The following is a 25,837-nucleotide window of genomic DNA, read 5'->3' on the forward strand; positions in this document are numbered from 1 at the left end:
ACCAATATGAACGCTATTCTTTTGAATGGGGTCAGATTTGTGTGCATTTCTTTTTTTGGTAATCAATAGATTTTGACTAGAAATCTATGAGAAATGATACATGTAAATGTTAAAAGAAATGGCTGCATGTCCTAATTTTTTTTCCTCAATCTTCGGAAAGCATCGTCCATTGTTTTCAATGGTGCAGTCAAACACCTTGCATGCCGTGCGATGGGATGTTCCAATTGAAATCAATGGGAAACACTTACCGATCCAACAACACATGTGTAACAAGCGCCAGAGGATTGGAATTAGAAGTGATGCAAGGTGTTTTTGGATGAAAAATGCCTCGCATCAATGGGTAAAATGCAAGTTTACAAGCAAGATTTCGGGCCAGCTTTCTCGGCCCGATATCATGCTCGCCCGTGTGAAGGTAGCCTTCCAGAAACAAAGCAGCAGCTGGGACACCTTTTACCCATCAAGCATTTATTGCAGATGTATTTTTCGGTGACTGAGGTGGTTTCTTAACATTAGATCCTGCAGGCAGGAAAAAAAGTGATACTACAAGTTGCTGGAAGATTCAAAAATCACTGCCAATATGATACTTCAGTTTTTACCTAAAACAAATCCCTAGCACCAATAAGTAGAAAATGGATAGAAAACTTATTATTCTTCCATTAAAAAAAACAAAACATAATGAATAAATGGATTGAGATTCATCACTGCCAAATCTGACCTTGCGTTTTGGTCCCCATAGAGAAGCAAGAGGTCAGGTATTGTGAATAAATAGTTTAGAGATTCTTCAACGCTTTATTTTTAATGGAATAATTTAAAAATAGTTATATTTTAACCCTTTCCAGTCCACTGTCTGACATCTGAAGACATGATGATTTAAGGCTGTACAGCTACGATGATGGATGTCCGTCAGGGTTCTCTTACTGTATATTGCCAGCCTCTCTGCTGTTGGAGCCTATCCAACATGTCACCTCATGCAGTACCGGCTTTAGCCAGCATATAGTGCTGTTGTATAATGGCAGAAAAAGAGTAAGCCCCCTAGGAAAACCAGGATACAAATTGGATTGGAAAGGGTTAATCTAATGAGTGTGTAAGGAAGATGCATAAAATCACATTACTTTTTTGCATAAAAGAAACCATGTCGTTCTGAAATGAAAGCAACCAAATCACAATTCAATTTTTTTATTTTGTTGTTTTTAATCAAATAAGAAAAAAAAGTTGGCTTATAAAAAACGGAAGTGAAAATACATTTATCACAGCATTTACATCTTTTAAACATTTCAGTTGGCATATCAAAAAGAGTAGGATGCTGGAACTGTACAATGGGATAGGGTTTTGCACTTAATTTCCCCCTCATCACTTCTCATGGTCATTAAAAAAATAATAGGAGTATTGATAGATACATTTGGCTTTGACTCCTTTGCTGATCTTGTGTCTGGCAGGACAGGAAATGGGAGCGATCCGTCCTTCTCTGACCAATGCAAAACCGGTAAAGCCAATTTTTTAAAATGTTTTTCCTATTTGAGATTTGGCCCATTTTTCTTCTGTTTTGTTCTGATTGTGACAGTTCTAGCATTAAGGAAATGCTAAGAATGTAATGGAAAAATTAAAAATTGGGAAAAGAAACAAACCAACCAAAACCACCCTGTACAGTCTGGAGATCATGGCATTATATTGTTTAGGAACACATTGCATTATCTGCTGTAACAGTAAGATTTCTAGTGCCGCAGGGCTCTGGGCAGCACAAGGCAACTTCTCTTTGGGAGCAGAGTACATCAATTGCAAATTATTTTCTTTTAAATGTATAAATTTTTCTTTTATCTTTTAGGAGGATTTTTCTTTACGACTGCGAGGAGAATCTGCTCCATTTGAGGTTACTGTTCCGTTGACACCATTCTCTGGAGAAGTAAGAACAGGTGAAAAAAGTCAGTATTGAAAAACAAAAGACATTTGTTTCTGCATTTATGGCTGTAAAATAAAATGTCATGAATCCAGGGGATTGGGCCAGACCTCGCATTCAGTGGCGTGACCATGCATGTGCATCACTTCTCCATTTGATCACACTTTCATGGCTTGTTTGATTGACATGGTAAAAGCATTGAGGGTGGTATTCCCACAATTGCAGACAAGTGTCAGGCCTCTTTCACATGGGCAGAGATATCGCATTTGTGTTCTATAAAATATATGGCTGTGTTTTCTTGCGGCGATCTCATAGCGCTCTTTTGCTGGGACTTTTTGGAGGAGGCAGGAGAACAGCGCTTCCTCGTCACGAGTTCAAAAGCCCCGCCTCCAGGAATCACTGGCTCCGATTGGTTCTCAAGAGTCGCAGTTCAGCCAATTACTGCAGCGCTTGATGAACTAATCATAGCCATCGTATTGAATGGTTGTGATTGGTTCTCGAGCGCCGTGGCTCAGCCAATCACAGCCATTCAATGCGATAGTAATGATTAGTTCATCAAGCGCTGCAGTAATTGGCTGAGCTGCGACTCTCAAGAGCCAATCTGAGCCAATGTTTCCTGGAGGCGTGACCCGGAAGCACTGGCTGAAAACTACAGAAAAGTGTGCCGGAGGTGCAGGGGTGACGTGTGGCAGAGCAGACAGCGCCTGATAGGTGATGTATTGTGAGACTACTAATGTAGGGGTATTTTTAGCTGAAACTGTAGGATTTTACAGTCTTACTGTAAAAGCTGCATCACAAGAAAAGCGCGTTTTCATGCGATGCAACACAAAGTAAGGCTCCATAGGGAAACATGGCAAATTGCAGCAATTTCAGCATGCCGCAATTTTCTTCCTCGCAATGTAGCAGCCTACAAAACATTGTTAATGTGAAGGAACCCATTGGAAAGCATGGGCTTCACATACATGCGACTTGTAGCATTGCCACATTGCGAGAAAATTACCCGATTTTGCCACCCGTGTGAAAGCGGCCTCATTGTAAGATTATAAAATATTTACAAATAACCATTTACCAAAAACTAGTATTTTTTTAATAAAATACAATCCCCTTTCCGAAAAAAAAATTTCACCCCTTAACGCCATGGGATCAGAGGCTGAACCGCCACCATCCTTGAGAGAGCCGGCTGTTACTGATAGCGAGCCTCCCACTGCAACAACGGGGTTACATAACAGCGGAGATCACTGTTCTTAACGCCCTACATGCGACAATCTACGTAGATTGCGGCATGTAAAGTGTTTACAGAGGGACTGCACTACCTCTGTGACATCGGACCCCCACGATGTAATCATGAAGGGCCGATGGGTTTCCATGGCAAAAGGATGCTAGATACTGCCTTCCCAGATTGCCATTGCCTAGGATTGCTATTGTAAGCAATATGACCTTGCCGTAGAAAAGTCCTGGAATGCATTATCATAAACAATGTTAAAATATATAGACCCTTTTTTGCAAGTTTTTCTCCATTTGCACATTTAAACAAAAAATCCCACATATTCAGTATCATATCAGTAACAATCTGTACAATAAGTTGACCACCATTTATCCTGCACAGCAAAAAACGTAAAGCATTTTACCTGGAGGTGGGACCAATCGCTAGCAGCAGAAATCTCGCCCCAGAAGCATCTCAACCAGTCGTAGGGAGGTGGAATTCGAGCGCCTATCAGTGGTACGTGCATTTCATGAGCAAATTTAAAGGAAACGTCTCTTCCTCGTGACCGAACGAGGGATAAGCCAAAAGGGGAGGCGACAAAGAGCACTGGCAGGCCAGAAGAGACTAGAGTGGCACCACTGAAGTTCATTGTGTGGTCAAGGTGACCGGAAGCAATCCGACCAATAACTGGGCCTGAAGAAACTGTTGGAACTGCCCATAATGCGACAAGGCCCAGTAAAAGGCCACCACAAGGGGTTAATTTTCATGGCAAGGAATGACTTTGATCTCTCATCTGATCATTCTTCATAACAAGCTAGGGTTAATGCCCATAGCTGTTAACTTTGTGAAAAACAATATTTGTTTGTCTCTAAACTTTTGGCCACTCACAAGGGTCTATCCGAGGCTCGCCCTAGGCACGGTTACAAGTGGAACTGGACAACAAAGACAAGCAGGGAACGAGGCTCTTGAATAGCAACCATGAGATAGTATATAATATATGCACTATTCTAAGAGATCTGCTTTTGTGTCAAGACCGGAAGGCTTGTGCTAGACCTTGTGAATCCCTTTTCTAAAAGCCCAGGCATGAAGCAAATGATGATAGGTTGTATGAGATATTTGCAGCGCTCACCTTTTTCCTTCCGTGATTTGCCTTTAGAAGCAACAGGTCTCTTCCTTTGAGAAGGCTGTGGAGATGAATGTTCTCTCCATCGTCTCAGCTGGAAATTAATGAACTTCCACATCATAAATGCCTGAGTTATGCAAATGGATGCCAACACGCTGATTCTGGAAGCATAAAAAGGAGGCGGCATAAGTAGTGTAATTAGAACTCCCAATCATCAGAAGTGCAGTTCACTTCCAGACCAGGTATACAGTTATTGTCTATCATCACTGGTACAGGCTTTTATCTAGACAGCCGCCATTGTAGGAGGTGCTGCGGACGGAGTCTGATGGGAAGATGGTGAATCGGGTTGGTGTGCAGGCGCTCCTCTAATCTAGTCATATACATTAAGATAGGAAGTGCACCGTCTGAACACGTATAGACAGATTGGCCCAGCTTGCACATTTATTGGTATAGGGAAATTCGGATGACCGACTGTTAGATATCCAGGAGATGAATCATGCCCGTGCTAGCAGAAGACTGGGCATATAAAAATGTCACATACACAATGCTTATTTCTCCCAGATGTTGATACAACTGGATTGTCCTAATTAGAATGCTGGCAGATTGCCTCAAAACCAACACATTTTTACTACTTGGGTGGAATCCTATTGCAATCAAAGCCAAAAAGGCTGTGCCAAAACACTATCTGAAGCAGATCTCGAAATTGCCACTAAATTAAAAAAAAAAAAAACTGACTTGCATATGAGCTACTAACAATGTTAAATACCGTATATACGCAAGTATAAGCAGAGTTTTTCAGCACAAAAAAAAAGTGCTGAAAAAGCACATCCCCCCCCCCCGGTTTATACTCGAGTGAGGGGGAAAGAAGAAGAAGAAAAAAAAACACACCCCTCAACACTCATCTCTCAGCTGGCGTCTGTGTCCCCGGCACGATGCTCTTCCCAGCTCGGTTTTCAATTCCCCTGCCGTTAGCGCTGTGTAACTTAAGCGCTGTGATTGGATACATAATTTACAGCCATTCAGTGAATTACATCACTGAATGTCTGTGATTGGTTTATCGAGCGCTGGCTGTGATTGGCTGGCGCTTGATCCAATCACATCGCTTCCTTCCACAGCGCTGACGGCAGGGGAATTGAAAACTGATCCGGGGAGAAATCTGAAGCAGCTTGCCGCACCGCCAGGGAGAGCATCGTGCCGGGGATACAGACACTGGCCGAGAGGTAAGTATTGAGGGTTTTTTTTGTTTTTTTTTATACTTATACAGGCGAGTAAAGCTAGGCTTATACTTGAGTCAACAAGTTTTACCAGTTTTTTGGTCGGTTAAAACTCGAGTATATACGGTATATGGAATAGCAGGGGAAAAAAAGGCTGCTGTCAAAGCGGGTTTCCTTTTAATCGTTTTTACGGTCCTTGTTAGTGACACATTGATATACGTAGATCTACCTTATTGCCAAAATGTTGAAGTTTCCAGAACTTATGTCCAAAACCTGATTCTCTGCGCGAGTGAGTCCAAATCCAACAGTGAGAACTGAGAGGATAAGGGTGAGGAGCCGGCCCAGAACAAACAGCACAGCCCATAGAGTAAACCTGTCAAGAAGAGGAGAAAGCCAAGGAAACATTTAAAGTTGTGTTTGATCAAATGACATGAGTCTAGGTCAAAGAATTTTGACCAATTGTGATGCATGTGCGGGCGAGTAAAGTCACTTGTGAGCGGATATGGTTAAATACGACAGCTAACATCTAAAGCGAATTAAACTAGAGCATCAAAGGATACGGAAGGTTTTGATGTTTGCATTTGTAATGAAGACAAGGCAGCACTCAGAAAATAACTAACACTGTATCTTGGTCCCTATTCTCCATAGAGCTGCACAGAAGCTATTTCCTACTGGGGAACACAGATTCAGAAAATTTTAATCCCGCACTTTTTTCTTCTTCTTCACCATTCACATTTCTTTTGCTACTGTTTCCAATGCGAAAACTCTGGTCCAATTAATTACAATGGACATTGGCTTTAAGTCTGAAAGAACTGGGTCTTTTTGTATTCTAGCCACCACCATCTTAAAAACATGATAAATTAGACAATATAAAACAAGTAATAGAATTATTGAGGTCTTAATTCCAACACTTATTTTTTTAGGCCAAGTTCACACTAGCATTGCCTTTCCTTCTTTTTCAGTCTCCCACTGACTACCATATAAAAAAGGGTGTTTGTCCAATTTTTGAACTGGAGACAAAAGTGTAGAAGTCTCGCTTTTGTTTCAGTGTAAACCACATGGAACGGAGGCAGAAAATGGTGGAACAGACTGAAACTGAAGGTCTTCATTTTCGATACATTTCTATGGGCAGGAAAAACTATTTTTTGTTTTGCAGCTCCTACGTCGGAACAACTAGATGGAAAGCAGTAGCACTAGTGTGAGATGGCCCTTCTATAAACTGGTCTACAGTTCTAGTAGCACCCAGTGCCATGCAGAATGTGACTTACCCTTTCTGGTATTTTTCGTTACAAAAGTAAAAAAGGCGAGACATGTGGAAGAGAAACTCTACAAAGTAATGGAGAACCAGAAGAACCAGACCCAGATGATTTAGGCTGTAACGGAATGAAAAGAGATTAGTGCAACTTCATGACTGCCTCAAATGCACTTCAGAAGAATTGCAGTTTTGCAACATTTTTTCATTTCTCTCTTTCTGGTCACTCGATCTACCAATCACAAGTGCCACTAATAGGGTCAGTGACCATAGAGTAAATATGTAGCAGACCATCAGAATATTAGTATTATGCCATGCAGCAATGTGGGTACCAGAATGCCACCTCATTTCTCATTATTCCCAGAATCTTCCCTCTAGCGGGTATGTCTGCCCATAGGCAGAGTTTCACAAGAATTCATGTCCTGCTTCTTTATTTGTAAACTCCGTTTATGTGCATTCTTGGATGAATGTGCATTCTTGGATGAATGCTCATTCATGAGAAGCAGCAGCTTTAATAGGGATAAGCACACTGGATGAATGTCATCTGAATCCACTGATTTTGGCAGGACTAGATGATTATCTAATGTGTATAGGCGTCTTAACTCTCCCAACAGCAGATGTCAGGGGAAAGAAACATCAGGAAGTTGGTTTTCAACACGCCCAATCCTTTTGTTCTCCGGGCTGATAAATTGCTGTCTGGCAGCAGTTATTCCCCTTTCCCTATTGACAACAAGCAAATGCATTTCGAATAACTGGGTGTGGGGTGGAGTCGGCACGGCTTCTCTGCTGGAGGCCTTTTAAAGCCGATTGGAAATTCATAAAACCTTTCTAATTGGAGCATGGGGGGAGATTTATTAAAACTGGTATTTCAGACGTCAGTCTTAATCCAAAGCGGAGTAAGATGTGCATCCTTGGCTGTAAACACACCAGAAACTAAAACCGATGCCTACTAATAGAAGGTGTAGATTTGCGCTATAATTTGCATCCATTTTTGGTTTATACCAAATCTGGAGGGCCGCCCCTCCTGCTAAACCCCACCCACTTTCAACCCTTTCCACACCACTTAGTCCACTCACCACTTTTCAAAAGTCACAAAATTTGTGATTCCATAAGTATGGTGTAAAACCTTTGATAAATTTGCCCCATAGTAAAAGTTTTCAAGACGACAATAAAAACTTACTTTAGGACATAAGCGCCAATTATATGGAAGAGGTACAGCCCAATGTAAACCAACTGGCGAGGAATATCTTCCTGAAATAGAAAAACATTAAACCTTGAGTTTTAGAGCTTATTTTTCTAGTCTTGACGCTAGACCAAGATGACAATATTCCTGTATATGCTCACAAAAATTAACATACTAGCACCATTGTGCCACAGATACAGTAAAATAAAACACTACCTTTTTTGTTTTCTGAAAATACATTTCCGGAAAGGCATGAAACCAATAAGCCAATTGTGAAATGTAGAAGAACTTCATCTGGAATCTGAAGAGGAACAAGAGAAAAGTGAAGTCACTCTCCAATAGAGGCATTGTAACCGCCAACAACCTCTCTACTGACCATTCCCAACAGGGAATATTTGAGGCAGACATGGATATAATGACAGAGATGTGTCTCCTTTACAAGGAACACCAAGTATAGGCAATGTACAATATCTCGTCTCAAATTACAATTAAAACTTCACAATATATATCCATTTTCTGAGCTCAATGACCTCATGCGCTTTGATGAAATGAAGGCAGACGACAGTGACGCACATGAAGAGTTCTATCGAATATTGCAGGTATGGATCTCCTTCCGAACCTCGGAGAGATTCAAAAAGTGGGTAGATACGGGACAGATTTAACGAGTAAATTCGGTAATTCCGGCCACGGTTCAGCATGAACGCCACTCCCCTAGAGGATATATCCTGCAGGTCCAGTTGCCCCCCAATCTCTCCCCTAACACCCCCCCCCCCCCCTCCTTGTGGTTCTCTTGTCTCGTTTTGTCGTTAGCGTCTGGTGTATATTTAACCTTCTTGTTTCTTACAAGGTTTTTCCGTTCTTGCTGTTCGTAATTTTTATTGTTTTTTTCTGTTTCTTTTGGCTGTATGTTGTAATGCCATGACAGGCTTTGATGGAGTTCTCAGTAACTAAGATTGTTCTGATATAAGGCAGCGAGCTCACACAGCATATCTGTAATGCTGAAAATGTGAAAAAAAAATCTTTTTGAACAAAAATATATAGCCATCTTCTCCATGTTCTCGTCGGCCTCTTCACTGCTCTGTACAGTCGGGCTGCAGCAGGAGCCTCCCCCCTGTATAAGCGGTTTGCAGTAGAACACAAACATTGCTAAACCCCACCCTACGCTGAAAAGTGGAACAAAAATCAGGAGATTAACCCTTGTGTTCACTACAGGATCTCCACAAGGTTGTTTCAGGAACATGTAGAAAATCCTGCAGACTTAAAGGGCCCTTTTACACAGAAGCGACTGACAGCCGCCCCAGCGATAACCACTCCTGCACTTATACACAGGAGTAATGCTGCTCAGTGAATGGTGGCGGCGCAGAATGGAGATCTTCCAGCCCACCTGCCTTCATTCACAGTAGGCAGACTGTCGTTCATAGATGAACAGCGGTTTTACACAGGCCAATCATAGTTGCATGACCCAAATTATGAACGATTTATCATTCGTCCTTCAGATTGTGCAGGTGTTAATGACGCAGCTTACGATCCAAGCCCGGCGAGCCGCCCCGCACCACAGTGGCATTGACACCCTGGGCTCCCCTAGTAGTTCATTTATGGGGTGCAGGCCAACTTACCAGGCTGAACCGTATGTGGCATCATTAATAGGTTATAAGTCTACATGGTGCCCTACACGTATCAGTTGGTCTGCCACTCTTTGTATGCCTCATCTATGTGCAGATATAATACTAAGCAGCCCCCCTCTATATATTGTGGTTATGTGAGTTGTTGTTCATCAGTATTTTGCTCCTGTGTAACAATCTGTCTGCCTGCATGCTGAGGGACGTGTTTCTATATCTGCTTTGTATCATTAGATCAGTAATTATAAGGCCACAGGCTGTGATTTCTTTGAATGTATATATCCCTCTTCTGTGGTTGGTATTTTCTGAAAAGGTAAACAATTGCCTGTTTACACCAATCAACCAGCGACTATTTTTAGGCGAGCTGAAACGAAACGAGTAGCAACTAGTGAACGAATTATGGCTTTTGAAGTGTAAGGAAACTGCTATATAGGCTAATCTGTAATAGACAGTACCCAGACTAAAATTAAAGCAGACACCTGTGGGTTTCACTGGCCATTAATTCTACTTTCCAGGTTGGTTCTGGGCATCTGCGGGGCAGGAATAGCAGATGCTGACGCCATTAATCTGTTATAAGCTTCATGCACGCGGATTTTTGCTGCCAAATCTGGAATGTGCGTCCGCCTCCGGGTTCAGCAGCAATAACTCTCCATGCTATGGAAACATGACTCTTCATGCACAAGAGTGGAAACCAACTGTAGTTTCCGGATTAAAAATTGCAGCATGCCGCATTTTCCTTTGGTTCCCACACAGACTGCTTCTAGTGAGATCAATGGAAGCCATCCGACCCGCAGGCAGTCCACAATTGACATTGCACGTGGGCCACAGGAAAAGCAGGAGTTTAAGAAAAAATATCTGTACTGCATACGTCCGACAGCTAGCCATGCCGACCATCCGCAGTATAAAAAAAGCTAGAAGACGTCAGGTCCGCGTGGACGCCGGCGAAGACAACAGGTCCGCAGGGTCATCTGCCGCGGTCAGGGCCAGATTCCATGCAGGATACTGCAGAAGGAATCCGAACCCGCCATTCTGCTACCAACAGCAGAAACTAAAAAGCTCCTGAAAGTGTCTGCATCCGTTAGCAAAGGGTTATGTAATTGATGTTGTAGGCTCCTGGATACCAAAATTCTTTGCTGCTACGGTCTTAAGCCAACTGGACGGAAACAAGCTGGCTGTGCAGAACACAAAAGGCATTGAAAAAAAAAAAAGCGGGACATTAATGAAAGATGGTACTTACGGAAAGTAAGTGTGAGGGTAACCTTTCCATAAGTTTGTTGGATCTGAAAGGTAGTTCTCCTATAAGAGTGAAAAATGGAAATTCAATCTAGTCGGAATATAAAACACCATCCATTGGCCGCATGCCTCTGACAAAGCTAATTTTTCCTGATCGGTGAATTAGACTGCATTCTTTAATCATTAATGTAGTATCCAAACATTCTAATTAGTGGTTGTGCAGGTAGTGATTTTGCTGAAAATAACACTACTGCTCAGAAATGGTTCCTATGGAAACACTAATAGCACAAACACTGCAGGCAGCTCCGTGTGCCGCCGCTCAAGTTATCTGACTATTTACTGCATGGAGACAAAAGAAACAGATCAGAATATAAAAAGGATGCATGAAAGTGCCGATACACATTGGACGACCAAAGGCCACATCTGCCCATTACAACCACCTAGTGTCTATGTGTAGGTCTTGATTACGGTAAATCACTACTAATCGGTTTTTCCCCTTATTAAACCCTTAGTGGCCCTTCCACTATAGAGTACAATCTGCCCATTCGTTGTCCAATAGTCGTATTACACACCCCGATGCTCAGGCAAACGTTCTTGCCCGATAATAAGTGCCTCGGCTCTTCTTTCAGAGCCTAACCCCTTCATCCAACAGTATCCCCCTCACTCCATATCATACAGCTTTAGGTTTACTACCCTATATATAACATGGCTGCACCAAGCACTTTTACCTCTGGTCACCCCCTTTTCCTCATAGATTGTAAGCTCTTGTGAGCAGGACCCTCACTCCCATTGTTCAAGCCGATTATTAGTATAATACTGTATGGAATGTCGGATTCTGTCTCATGGTCCCTCGGATTTGTAAAGTGCTTCAAAATATGCTGATGTTATATAAAAGCTATTATGGAGTGTCCCGCCATCACCAATGGCAAGTGTCAGAAGAAGGATCGCTGTTCTCACAGGCAATAAGTAACCACCAGAAAGGTTTGGCAGCAGCTTATTGCTCACTATTGATTGTTTTTGGGACAGGTCCGGAGGAATGACAGTTGTTTGACAGACAGCTATGGTGCATGTCCAACCTTGAGGCTACCCACACCCAATATTCCTGGCCCGATATCGCGTGTTTTTATGGTAAAACCACCTATCACTTCAGTAAAGTAGTGATCCTCTGGCGCGTCTTTTAGCGGTGTTGGAGGATCAGCAACTTTTACCCATTGTTCTTAATGGGAAACCTTGCATTTCACAATGTGAGAAGCGTTTTTTCTGTCCCATTGAAAACAGTGGGCAAGGCGTAAAGATAGGACGTGCAGCGATTATTTTTCGGCACCACGCTGCAGGAAAACGTCACTCATGTATATGACTCCATTCAAAAGAATGGGGTTCATACTTGTGCATCTCAACACACACATCTCGTGTGAAACTGGACTAAGAGTGAGCCTAAAAAATATTACCCAGCTGTGTATCATCATAGTACGCAAAAAAAAAAAAAAAAAAAAGAAGAAGAAGAGGGTAGGGGCGGATGGTACACAGGAGTAAGATCTGCATGATTGTACTGCGGCCTACCATATTGTTCTTGCATATTTATAATCTTATTGTTAGCATCTGGAACCTTTATCATCAAGAGCTGCCCAATAATTCCCAAGAATGTACATGAAGGGTTGTAAATGTATGGTCATCAATGATAAAGGTAATGTTGTGTTGGACAAGTCAGTCTACAATCCTCTGTAAGGTACTTAGGATGCACTATAGGATCCATAAGAAGAGTTTGCACCATTAGGATGGTTTTGTATTAAATAAAACCCAAAAACCATCAGGAGTTACAAGTGTAAAGAAACAACGCTCTGAACAATGAGAGGTTCCCACATTATTAGATGTAGAGCTAGGGACTTACTAAGCAGCAATCACCACTACTAGGCATCATTTTATGGCTATATGGTGAAGCCTCCGGAGTTACCGGATTAATGCATGGATAGAATGTGTTTAGCATCTGTCTAGAATTATGGCTTATGTAACAATGGGAACACATTCTAAACACACATAAGCAGGTAGTTCCAGAGGGTTCACTTCTTGCATGACAACCCGACACTGGAGCAGCAGCGTTCAGAGGGGGCGATGGGTTTAGGACCCTACACAAACTACAACAGCATCCTCTTAGTATACAGGATTTACTTACTGAGACAATGATGCTCGTCCCCCAGACACAAGAGAAAAAGTAAAAAGCACTCAGCTGCCCGGATTCATTGAATTTGCTGTGTTTTGTCTTGGAAAAATGCATGCGCCTGTTAATTTTCTGGAAACAGAATTAGAAATTTTAGGTTAAGATTGACAGATGCAAGATAACCAAATATTTGTATTTAAAATTATATTATATATCAGCCGCCCTCAATCAGCTGATCAGCGGGGTCCCAGGCAGTGGACCCCAGCCGATCAGATACTGATGGCCTGTCCTTTTGGCATGGATCTTATGAAGTTGCCAATCAAAGCCTGAATTGCATTTTTTTTAACTCCCAAGAAGGATGCTAGTCCTAATTTTTCAAGCTTCTTCTAAAGAAACATTCAGGTCCCAGCGCTCGAACCTTAACCCATCAGACGTTTATGACATACACAAAATATCTGAGATGGAAATATCCTTTTTGAGGGCCATTCCAGCAAAAACAGATTTTTGACATCCCCGTTTTCCCTGCCTGAAGGTCTGTCACATTCTGGATGTTTATGTATACTGCAGTCATGTCCATGCAGTGCAGCCTCCTGTTTGATGCTTATCAGACATCAGCTTGATGCTGAGATTTCTGGTTTCATATTAATCCCATGATGCATCAGCACAGCATTACATGAGCAGCTGGAGACTAGACCATCTCTGCTGCAGGGGAAACACTGCCATTACGGTCTATATTGACCTAAATAAGCTACAGACACTAAGGAAGATACAGTCAGGAAGAGAAAAACTATGATCTCTAGTATAACGGTGTGACAGAAGCTGTGTGATCATCATCAGTAACTGTGACAAGAGTGTGTGTCCCCCTCTAAGCAAATTCTGTATTAGGGTCCATGTAATAACATTACACGGGGATTATGCTGACCAAGAAACTGACTAGAAACTGAATACATAAACCTAAGGAAATCTGAGCTGGTCAGAATTGAGCTCACTTGACCACCTGAAAAAGCCCCTGGAAGTTTCAGATAGAAATAACTAACGGTAATACTAGCCGATATATACCGGGCAATAGCTACATAATGAATTAAAAGAAAAAATATATATCACTGGAGTGGCCTTTTAAGAAAGTGAACGTGAGGAAATTCTATGGAGGAGGAACAACATTGTTCATCGTCCTATTGTTAGATATAGAATATATTTCCACCCTGTGAATGCTTTTCCCCTTTATTGAGAGGAAAATCCTTTAGTAACTCTAATTTATACTTTTTTGGACCCAGTTGTAGGTTACGACCATAAAGTCCAGCAGTAGAGTAAACTCCCACTAAAACAACAAATAGAATCAAGCAACATAGGTCACTGGCAAATCTTTTATAAGGTACTTACGTCCAAGACATATTCTTGTATAACGGCGTGTAATATTATTGCCACAAGCATGTAAAAGAAAGTCGTGGCCATATCTTTGATGCCATAGTGATATAACGAAACTGGTTCAGTGAAGATATCTGCAAGAGGAGAATAAAGCATCCAGTGTAATAGACGTAAAGCTTAACGATGCCTTATACAGCTAAGAGTGCGGGCGCACAGCGTGATCTTACATACGACTGCTGGGTTTAAATGTTCACTGGAAATCCACGTCTTTGTATGTGGTTGTATCAGCTCTAAACAATCACAGGTCTCCAAAATATACAATGGAGGCCGTGCACAGAGATCCTGCAGCAAGTCCGAATCTAGACCCCTCCAGTCACATTCAGGGACCAGACCCACCCCGCAGCTGTAGCATCACACTGGAAGAGTGCAGGATTTTATGACCCTGGAGAGCTCCTTTAAGTGAGCTGATGAACTCCTGAAGAATACGTTCTCCTCGGTGAATGACTGGCCGTACTCTCGTGCGCGGCACGCAGGCCTTAAATAGAACACGCCGCCAGCAAACAGTTTCTATTTTGGGGCTTGTGTTTTATTTAGCTTTTTTGTGTGGATTATTTGACAGCTCCCACTACATTTATTTAAAGCCCTGTAGGAAATGGCCCAAAAGGGAGATAAACAATAAGGATCACATCGTTTAACTATATCTATAGGTTATATGTGTGGAATTCATGCCACGAAAGTTCACAAGTATACATGCTGAGCATGTCCACTCAGACGGAAGCCAGTAATAGGTGGCCAATGCTAGTGCATGGCATCCAATGAAGGCCTTATTCACATGAGTGGGCTTTACGCAGCTATTTAAAATGGCGACCATCTGAAGCATTGCTTTCCAATATATTTGTTCAGATGACTGATTTTTTGCCGCGTAAAAACGTTGCGCCGGGAAAAAAAAAAAAAGGAAAGCATTCAGCACGGGATCTGCAGGAGAATGGAGCATGCTGCGATTGCTTCCCGCACGTGCCATCCACACAGCAGGGAAAAATATAAATTTAAAAAAAAATCATCCGCATGCTTTTCACTGCTCTGTGAACGCCCATGCATCCCTATGGGCGGCTTGATTTGAAGATCTCCCACGCGGGTGCCCAGCAAATCAAATCTGCCCACGGACCCAGGGTCTAAGGGCTTCTGCCCACAGCCGTGACAGACTCTGCCAACAGGATATCGCAGCGGAGTGCGCCACGGCACCCCCCACCCCTCAAAAACCCCCAGACTTACCACTCTGGATCCTCCATACGCTTCCCGCATTGAGGGCTGGTGCGCATGACGCGTCAGCAGTGTCAGATGACTTGGCCGGGGCGGCATATTCACGCGATACTTTCGCTGTGCTACAGCCGGCTTCCATTGACTACAATGAAAGCCGGCCGCGCGTATATCCGTGGCAATTAGAACATGCTGCTGTTTAGTTCACGCTGTGGAATTCCGCAGCGTGAACATTGAGCTATTCAGATCAATAGAACCGAATGGCTGCGGAGCAACGCCGTGGATTTCCACTGGGTACAACGCAGCAGAAATTCGGCCGTGGGCATTAGCCCTAACTCTGTTATGTGTAAGAAGTCAATCATAAAGTTTTAGTACAAAACCAGAGTAGGTAAAACAACTGGACAGCAGTCTGATACAGTGTAGGAAATCACGAAGACTAGAAGGAGGTTTGTGCTGATGTGACATAGTCTAAAACTGGATACACTGCTGTACATTTTCAGATGAACAATAATTGGGCACAGGACAGATTTCAGTCTCTGAAGACAAACTAGAAAGGTTTCCATTCACTGACAGAAAGCAGCGATCATAAAAATGTGAAGAACTGAATCAAATTGTATAACAGTGGCGTCACATGTACATTGGGGAGTCTGGTTTCATGCTCCATCCAGGGAGCAGGAAGGGGGGATCCCTGCAGCCGAACGGTTCCGTCTGTGGACAGAACCAAACAGCGCCGGATGACCTTACTGACTATAATGGGGGTCTGCCCACTTTCTGTCCAGCCTTAGGATGGAAGAAAAAGTGCTGCATGCAGTGCTTTTCCTTCCGGTATTTTCAGCTACATCTGTGACAGAACCTCCCGCAGGGGGCTCCACCACGGAGCTGAAACCACCCTATGAGGAAGTTTGTAAGGATGCCAAATGGTATCGGTTTTGCATGTCTTTTAACAAACCCAATTTTTTTCTACTTCTTTCTGAGCATGCGCAGAAACAGATCCGTGAAACTGAATAAATAATGGATGCAAACGGAAGGCTTTTACATCTCTTCAGTACAAGAGAAAGAGAAACCCAGACAGTCAATGGGAAATTAACCTGAAACGTCTGTTACCGGTTTTCTGTCCCTATGACAGCAGAGAAGAACGGGAACCCTGAGTTTTTGTTAAATAACTTAGACAAGTTTCTTGTAATAAGAAAAAAAACCCCTCTTGCTACAAACAAATCCCAAGAAGCGGAGTGTTTTGTAGGGTATGAAGCATTAAGCTATGATTACACAGGAATGTGCTTTGTTTCAAGTCCATGAGCCTCGTAAAGAGAAGATTCTGTACTACTTACTTTGCGCTGGAATGGTGACATTATATTGTAGCGTGACAAACATGACTGCCGCTTTTGCTGTAATCTAAATAGAAAAAAAACAAAAACATGAAAAATGAGAATTATAACATTTCTTGTTCTAAACAAGTACAAAGAAAAAGTACAAGCAAAAGATTTCAATAACCAAATTGTAGAAGCTCAAAACGCTTCCTACGGACTGCCACTGGCATCTAAGGCGGCGCCTACCTCTGCCAGCCCAGCAGTATCCTATACTGCACTCGCAGGGTGCCGATGTATTGTCATGGTGGCATACATGCCCAGAGCAAAACCTATTAGTTTGTCTATCTATTTTACACTGACTGGCAATAATGCTTTGGAATACTATGTTATGCAGCTTTAAAAGTCGTGGGGGGGGGGGGGGGGGGGGGGGGAGGGGAGGGGGCTACAAAATAACATTTTCTCAACAGTATGGTGTTTAAAATAAAGTGTTGAAATTGCAAATTTTTTTTTAACCCTTTCCAATCCACTGCCTTACGTCTTCCTACATTTTGATTGAGGCTTGTACAGCTCCAATGTCAGAAGACGTCCGACAGGGTATTCTTACCGTCTAATGCCAGCCACTCAGCTGTCGGAGCCTCTCTGGCGCACACACACTGGCTTCAGCCAGCAGATGGCACTGTTATACAACAGCAAAAAAAGAAAGCCTTTTAGGAAACCCTGAATCCAAAATTGTATTGGAAAGGGTTAATACAAAGAAAAAAAACAAATAGTATAAATGCCTGAAAAGTGACCCGCTAGTTTCAGAATAAAAATCTGTCCTGGAACCAATGGATGGAGGGAAAAGATGGAGGAGGGGGAAATATGCCCTGCACTTCCTCTTCTCCACCATCCCTTCAATCCACCCGTTCCAAGCACTATTTTCATCCATCCTAAATGGCCAACATGGTCTTCAAAACTACGTAATCCTCCATAGTGCATTGGTAGTACTAATGCACTATACCTGCTCTCAAATTGGCCAGAGCTGCTCATGTGATCAGCATCGGCCAATGAGAGCGCAGTGCACAGTGTGCATCAGCTAGTCTGAAAATTGTTCTAACCATTGTGGATGGTCAAACGCAGGACCCAAAATTGGCGAATCAGTGATGCCACAAAGAACAACTGCAGGTAATAGACCCCAATCCGCCTTCTGCCCTGGGACAGATTTTTGTTCTGAAACCAGAGGGTCACTTTAATTATATTGGCACGCCAACACGGCGCCAATAAAAGCTATAACTCATACCACAAAAAAAATACCAGCCCTCATACAGCTTTGTTACTGGGAAGATTAAAAAGTTATAGCTTCTGGAATGTGTCGGGCAGAGGAAACAGAAAACGCTCCACTGGAAGCCCCCAAACAGCCCTGTCCTCGAGAGGTTAAACTAACTTTTTTTGCAGTTGAGTCAAGTCTGTTAGTACTTAGAAATGACCGACTGTCACAAATCCCGGTGTTATGGCGGTATGACAACCCAGCTGATAACACGGCACCAGTCAGGGCCCGTTCTACTGCACAAGTAGGAGTTCACAGCCGCAGCATTTGCTCTACATGTGAACTCCTACTGACTTTTCATTGCCATAAGCTAAAGTTCTTGATGACAGGAGTCAGCCGTCCTGCGCTGCCACGTTAACATCTCCTTGTAGATCTAGGCACGCAGCCAGAGCAGCATGCTGCAGCCGCTGGAGCACATAGGATATCCCAAAAGTGCGGGCCACCCAGAGTCTCGTGTGCGAGACAGCAGACACAACGCCTATTACTAGAATTTATTACCTGCTGCGCATTAACATAATAGCGATACATGTGCGCGGTCAGAAGCCAAAATAATGTAAACCTCGTACAAGAAGCCGCAGTGATATTATATCTAATATGGAGACCTACAAAAGTAATGAGAGGCATCTGAAAATACAAGTATGAAATATGAAAAAACACGAACACATTAAGGCCGAATGCCCACGGCCGGGCATACGAAATCAGACCCGATGCCCAGCCAGAGACACATACTCGCCTGTCTGGATCCAGCAGTGCAGGGCATGATACGGATCCATGGCGATTTCAAAATTGACATTTTGGAATCGCCGCAGATCGGACGACTTCCATTGACTGCAATGGAAGCCGCCCATGCGATTTTCCGCACCAAATAGAACATGCTGCGTTTTTTTTTTCCCTGCGGGGGAAAAAAAATAAAAATGTATAAAAATAGCAAAACTAAAATAATGTGGTTGCATAAAAGTGTGAACGTCCTCTTCTATTCGGGGATGTGGTTACGTTTAGAATCAGCCAATGACATGTTGAATAGTAGTATACAGCTGCCGTTATGTAAAGTGATTGTGTAGTGCATGTGACAACCATCTGCCATATTCGTCATATGCCCGGGCTGCGGGTCAGGGTGCCCTTCTCTAACACAGAAAAACATCCAAGCCCGCTTAGTATTTGCCAAAACCTACATCAAGTCTGCCAGAAGTATGTGGAAGAACAGGTTATGGTGTGATGACATCATAACCTTTTGACCAAAATTCCAAAAAGGAATGTTTGGCACAAAGCCAACACTACGCATCACCAAAAGAACACCAACCCGCAGTGAAGATGGCGGGGGCAGCATTATGTGTGGGGCTGTTCTGCTGTTGCTGAAGATGACCAACGTTTTGAAATGGCCCAGACCTGAACCCCATTGAAAATCTGTGGTTGACCTGAAGAGAGCGCTACACAGGAGATGCCCTCGCAATCAGACAGATTTGGAGCGTTTTTGCAAGAAGGAGAAGGCAAAGTTTTCCAAGTCAAGATGTGACACTGCCGATAGCATTCAGTATTTTGGGGCAGGTGCCAATCAAAGGGTACATCAATAAAGAATTAGTTTTAAGGTGTACAAATTTAAGCCCTATAGCTAAAAATAAATAATGGGAAAAAAACCCAAATTAATTTCCAGATGATGGCGCCAACCAACATTCACCAACGCATCCAACCGCTGCGCCACAATCCGACGTCTCAGGAACTGCATACAGAATAGAAACCCTTGTGGAAAAAATGCCAAGTAGATTTCCAAGCAGCCTGAGAGGCTTTACCCAAACTAACGAACAGCAGGTTCTCCTTGGAATCCTGACGCGCCAACCGCCTCTAATCACAGGGTAATCTGTTCCGTCTAATGCCAGTCACACAGATGCCTAGCTGGTGGTTGATGGCTGCCAGCTCCACCATAGACATGAACACTTGGCAGCGGTTTATCTACCATGGAAACAAAGGATCAGGCATGTTGAAATCCCTCTCTCCCCCGACATCTGCAGATTCCGATAGACGGGAGGAAGGTGACCAATCCGGTCTGCAGGTTCTGACTACTCTTAACTTACACGTACGGCCAGAACACTGCATGTTACCCACCGGTATACATGGAACTATGGGTGGCAAGCAGAAGGTGAAATGCACATGCCGCTGTGCCAAATCCAAGCGCAGGCAGTAACTATTCCCCCCAGTAGTCATTTCTGTCCACGCTTGTATAAAAACTGCAGGTTTACTTCCCCCTTATGAATCCTGATTACTGGAAGCAAATGTGGCCGTTATTGTATGTAACATATGGAAGTGATCTGGGACCTGCTCTTGTGAAACTAGCCCCCCCGGAACGTGTCCCCAGGCACCTGCCGCAGTACCTGTACAGCACCGCCCACAGGACACTAGTTGCATCACCACATATCTCTGACTCAACCAAAACTTGCTCAACATACCACAAAAAGTCACTGCCTACCGCCAAACTGTGCGCACAGCATAGACAAACGTACATAAGAAGCAGCTGCACACAGCCCGACAATCATACGGCAAGTAATCCCTCCATGTAACCGTATGCACGGTGCTTACGACAAAACTGAGGCCGGGCCGACTTACGGACTTTCCCACAGCTCAGCTTCTAATACATTTATCAAGCGTCCAATCAGACGTTCATAAACGTGGTGCAAATTTGGTCAAGTCACATGACTCTATTGATGACTGTTAGGGTCCTTTTAGACGGGACGATTCTCGTTTGGTGTGTGAAGTCACCGTTACCTTGTTCGCAGTCGTGTGGCTTGTTTAGACAGGAAAATGCATCGTTGGCTCGTTCAAACGACAAGCGGTCAGTCCCTGAATGAGCGACCCGAGGGACTGAATGATAAGTGAACGAGTCAGCCATGATGTTTACGCCTGCCGAGACGCAACGATCCTTAGTTTTTGGCTGCGTTTAGGCTGAACGACTATCTTCACTTTCGCTCACTTGAGCGATTATCGTTCCGTCCAAGGGCTAATGCCAACGGACGGATTTCTGCTGCGTTGTACGCGGTGTTGCCCCACAGCTATTCAGTTCTATTGAACCCAATAGCTCAATGGTCACACCGCGGAATTCCTCAGCGTGAAAAAGCACGTCGTGTTCTAATTGCCGCTGGAAAACATGCGGCCGGCTTCTATTGTAGTCAATAGAAGAAGCCCCTCATGCGATACATCCGCTGTGAGCACAGTGGAAGTATCATGCGATTACGCGTCATCGCCAACTGCTTACACGCGCGGTGGATCCGGAGATGTGTCTGGGGTGCCATGTTGGACTTCGTTGCGATATTCCGCTGGCGGAGTCCAACACGGCTGTGGCGCCTAAAGCAGCATTAAACATTTACAATGCAGGAAAGGAGGCGTTTAATCCCGACCACTGATCAGGGCCCAAAAACAGAGACACGGCCACGTTCAGCCGCATGTGCGTCCGGCTTCCACTGACAAGTGACAGTTCAGCCGTCAATTAAGCAGCCAGCAGTGCAACCTGTCATCACCTAGAAGACCCATAAACTAAGTTACGGTGCTTATAGTCTAGGTGACTGGAGTCGGGGGGCTGTCTCTTATACTCAGCCGCTCCCCCGTTCCTGCAGTGTCCCATAGCCAAGTCAGAGCGTGCTCAGCCAGTGAGACTTTTCAGAAGGCTGTGCATGCACACTGCCATAGAGATGAGTGGGAATGCGTGCACAGCTGTCTGAAAGGAAGGACTCACGCTAGCTGAGCGAACTGCCCCTTTGCTGTGGGACACCGCAGGAACAGGGGACCGGCTGAGTAAGGGCACCAGCTGAGTAAGGGCACCTGCACACGAAGGGGGTCGGATTCCGCATGTAAAAGCCCACGGTGGGATCCGATCCTGTGCCTGGCCAGCGTCCATGTGTACTTGTGTGTTCTTCATCTGTACTGCGGATGGTCTGCACGGCTCGCCGTTGGTCATGCGCAGTACAGGACCTTTTCTTCAAATTCCACCCCCACCCCATCGCTAAGTTAGGTGAATTTACACCGTGAACCCCAGAGCGACAGAAGCGAATATCAAGTGATGTGGAATATGTATAGACTATATAAATATGCTAAGTGCCACCGAGCAGGGTGACAGTCAGGTGTCTTGTAGGCAGCAGCGCTGCACCCACGTGGCGACTAGTCATTGTTGTGCAGCTGTACATAGATCAGGCCTTACGGGTGGGCACATCAGAGGCTCCGCAGCGCTCTCAGAAGTGGGAAGGAGTGCAACAACGATGGAAGAAAGCTACCATCACCCATACATGGTTTCCCAGAGGAGCGTGTTGGCTTTACAAGGGCCTACTAGATGCCCTCCACAAGGAGAAACTGTATCCCTCCAGACCCACAGTCATAAGAGAGGTCAGAGGACTGCCCCCTCTACTGGGGATTGTACATGGGGGCACCAAGTCTCACCTCTGAACTGCTGCTTGGCACAGATGGTAGAAGATCGCTACAAGACACTTCCATGTAGGGGACTTCTTGTGAGGCCGGTGACACCACCGTATTTTGGCCACGTCCTTGCATCCATAATACAGATGTGAGTCTTGGCCTAACCCGAACATCAGACCCCCATGGTGCTGGGAGACCCCCTAACATCAGACCCCCATGGTGCTGGGAGACCCCCTAACATCAGACCCCCATGGTGCTGGGAGACCCCCTAACATCAGACCCCCATGGTGCTGGGAGACCCCCTAACATCAGACCCCCATGGTGCTGGGAGACCCCCGCGGTAAGGCCGGGAAACGTCCGTATTAAGGATGCAAAAACGTGGATGAAACATTGCGGCCTGAGGAGGATCTCTTCCGGTTGGCGAGTCTCTCTGCCCAATCAGTAATGGTAACCTGGATGCACTCCCCTCTAATGGAGAACCGTCCCGCTCCGGAGAAAACCGCAAACGTGTCAGTAGATGCAACCGATCCTCTTTAACCCCTTAGTGACCGCCCATATGCCCCTTTTTACAGAGGTTGCTAAGAGGTCTCATTCCGAAGCAAACCGCTCTTTACAGCGCTGCATCGGACGCCAGGAGCAGAGGGTCAGCGCCAGCCGTGTAACCAGTGCCGCCATGACACGTGAGCGGCTGACAGATGGCAGGTGTTCCCTGTCACCCGTCTAACCCTGGTGACTGCACGCTGCCAATGTGTTGCTATGGCACCCAGAGGCTTGAAGATGCCATGAATGCCAATATACCAGTGTGTAACAGTCATCTTGTCTCCGGGACGGGTGAGGCTGCCCTCACATTTGCGCTGTACGCTCCGGTCGGAGGTTCCATCGCAGATCACATCCAAAATACCCAAAAACCTGCAGCATGCATCGTTTTTTCATCCAGTAAAACGACGAACAGCTGAGCGGAAACCGAACCGCGGCCATGACGGTCAATGATGTCCATTCGCTGCCGTCATGACGGATCGGGGGGGGGAAATCCCCTTCCCTTCCCCCAGAATGGAGCAGAAAAACGGAACCCCTGCGGTGGCAGATGTGCAAGCAGCTGGCACTGGGCTATAAATACAGGGGTCGGGCAGACAGATGGGGAAGTGGGTATAAAGTTGCACACAGTAAGGAGAGAAGTTGCTGCCAGCATCTGATGTTGTCCCCCAGTGACAGCTGGGACTTGTAGTACTACCAGCAGGGGTGTGCGCTGCCCGGTAACACGTCAGCACTGTGTGTATACACGTGTGCGCACAGCTGGGACACACCGCCACCTCCGTGCACTGCGTAGGGCTGCAGCCGGCTTGGCATGCTAGGACTTGTAGTCCCACAGGCCGCACTCACCTCGAACATGAGCCCCAGTAAGAAGAGCATGGCCAGGCAGGAGACGATGTCCGCATGGTTCTGGATGACGAACTCGTGGCTGAACACCGGAGGGGTCTTGCTGTTCTTCTTGCGGATGCCCATGATGACGGATGGCGCTGCTCGCTCGCACACACCAGGGACAACGCACCGGGCGCACTGCCTCCTCCTCTCTCTAGGATGACGCTATACACTATCGCTGCTTACACCACGTCAGCATTCCGGGGAGGAGCCGTGTCGTTCGCGATTCGCGTGACAGGAGACGGTTGTGTTCAGGACGCCATTTTTCTTACGGGCAGAATCCCTCTAAGGGTTTGTTTGTTCAAAAGATGATAAGCTTTATAATTCATTTAGCCCAAACAAAGAATTTGACTCGTCCTTGGAGTGTAATTAGTATTTGTCGTTGTTATTGTATTGCGACGCCGTGCCCTCACCGAGGCGCCATCAGTAAAGATGGCGGACTAGGACGTTACGTCGTTCTCTGGAATGAGACGTTTCGTTTACTTCTGCTGTACGTGTTGTGCGTGTGTGACGTCGATGGGAGGGGCCTGGTGTGTTCCACCAGTAAGCATGTGGTGTTTGGTGATTGGCTGCTGCTAGTACACGTGTTGAAGGATGGTGCTGATACCTCGTACAGTAGCTGTATCAGGGCGGCAGAGAGGCCGAGTGCTGCGAGTAGTAGTCAGTAAGCGGGTCTGTAGTGCAGCACTGCGCAAACACTGCCTAAGTAATGCACTCCACAGTGCCTGATAACACCCTTAAAGGGGTTTTGTCATTAGAACACAAGCTGCACCCCAGCTGGGAGGACATCAGTATATGCCACTTTAATGCCAGCTGTGCGCGGCTATCTTGCCGTGATTTAATGTCAGCTGAAGCGTTGGATTCCAATGCATTCGTTCAGATGGGCGATTTTCTGGCGTGAAAAGATGACATATACGCTGCCGATTCCGGCGGCCACTTTTACACACGGCTGGAAAAACTGGGTCTTGCCCTATCATATGGTCACGATCAGTCGGCAACTCCCATAGAAGCCTATGAGAGCTTCCAGCAAGGGGAGGAGGAGGGAGCTTAGCAGGACTAGTGCTGCTAAACTGCTTCCTCCATTCCCCTCCCTTTGCCAACAGCTCCCATAGGCTTTTATGGGAGCTTCTAGTGCCACGATCAGCCGGTAAAGGGAGGGGCAGAGAGTTTAGAATCATTAAATCTAAAGAAAACCGAGCTGCGGCGTATATACGCTGAACCCGGCCGTGTGAATGGGCAAGAAAACGTGAGCTTTAGCCGCACCTGGTCGCAGCTTTCACTCGTTCATGCTATTTTCCGATGGCCCATAATCGCAGTGGTCGTGTGAATAAAGCCTAAATCCAAAACAGGCTGGACTAAAATGCCCCAAACCTTTTAAGAGGCGCACAGTTTATTAAAATTTGGCTCACCTTTGGCTGTCTATGTCTACAAACTAACATGTATACCTGCCCATAACGGGCGTAGATCCGCCTAACCCTGCTCACTTTTTAGGCCACTTTTAAAAAATGCTAATAGAAACACAAAAAAGCAAAACTTTACAAATTAAGCTACAATTATGGAGCAAATTAAATAATAATTTCCCCCTGTGGTTCTTCTGTTACCCCAGCAGGTCTATGGATCATTCCTGCCATCTCCACCATTGTATCTGTCTTGGGATACACAAAGTGCAGCACTGCAGGAGGAGAGCAGAGCAGCTGGTAGTCAGCGACATGTCAGCGTCTGCAAGATCACAGGAAGAGAGATAATACAAGTCCGCATGATCTCAGAAACACCAGCACCAAACTGCATAGATCTGAAGATAGTAGTGATGGCCGCCTGCATACAAACAGATTTTTGCTGCAGAATCCGCGGTGGGCGTCCGCAGCAAATATCGTTCATAGCGGGCTATGGAAAAATGCTTTTTCCTGCAAA

General features: G+C 45.0%; 1 protein-coding gene across 1 annotated transcript; it reads right to left on the reverse strand.

Moving 5' to 3' along the window:
• Positions 1-1,160: 1,160 nt before the first annotated feature.
• On the reverse strand, positions 1,161-24,111 carry TRAM1 (translocation associated membrane protein 1). Its single transcript, XM_066578255.1, has 11 exons — positions 23,888-24,111; positions 16,828-16,891; positions 14,258-14,376; positions 12,893-13,009; positions 10,727-10,785; positions 8,087-8,171; positions 7,868-7,938; positions 6,704-6,808; positions 5,665-5,808; positions 4,228-4,382; positions 1,161-1,892 (listed from the first exon to the last, which is right to left on the reverse strand). Exons 1-11 carry the CDS (start codon positions 24,008-24,010, stop codon positions 1,819-1,821), a joined length of 1,116 nt encoding a protein of 371 aa, XP_066434352.1. The 5' UTR covers positions 24,011-24,111; the 3' UTR covers positions 1,161-1,818.
• Positions 24,112-25,837: the final 1,726 nt, after the last annotated feature.

This window comes from Eleutherodactylus coqui, chromosome 9, assembly GCF_035609145.1.
Source record: "Eleutherodactylus coqui strain aEleCoq1 chromosome 9, aEleCoq1.hap1, whole genome shotgun sequence".
Taxonomy (NCBI): Eukaryota; Metazoa; Chordata; class Amphibia; order Anura; family Eleutherodactylidae; genus Eleutherodactylus; species Eleutherodactylus coqui.

Coding starts and splice junctions, on each gene's coding strand:
- TRAM1 (XM_066578255.1), bottom strand. CDS start 24,010: ATGGGCATCCGCAAGAAGAACAGCAAGACCCCTCCGGTGTTCAGCCAC. Junction 16,892..23,887: donor TACTGGGGCTCATGTTCGAG/GTGAGTGCGGCC, acceptor TTTTCTATTTAG/ATTACAGCAAAAGCGGCAGT. Junction 4,383..5,664: donor TTCAACATTTTGGCAATAAG/GTAGATCTACGT, acceptor TTATGCTTCCAG/AATCAGCGTGTTGGCATCCA.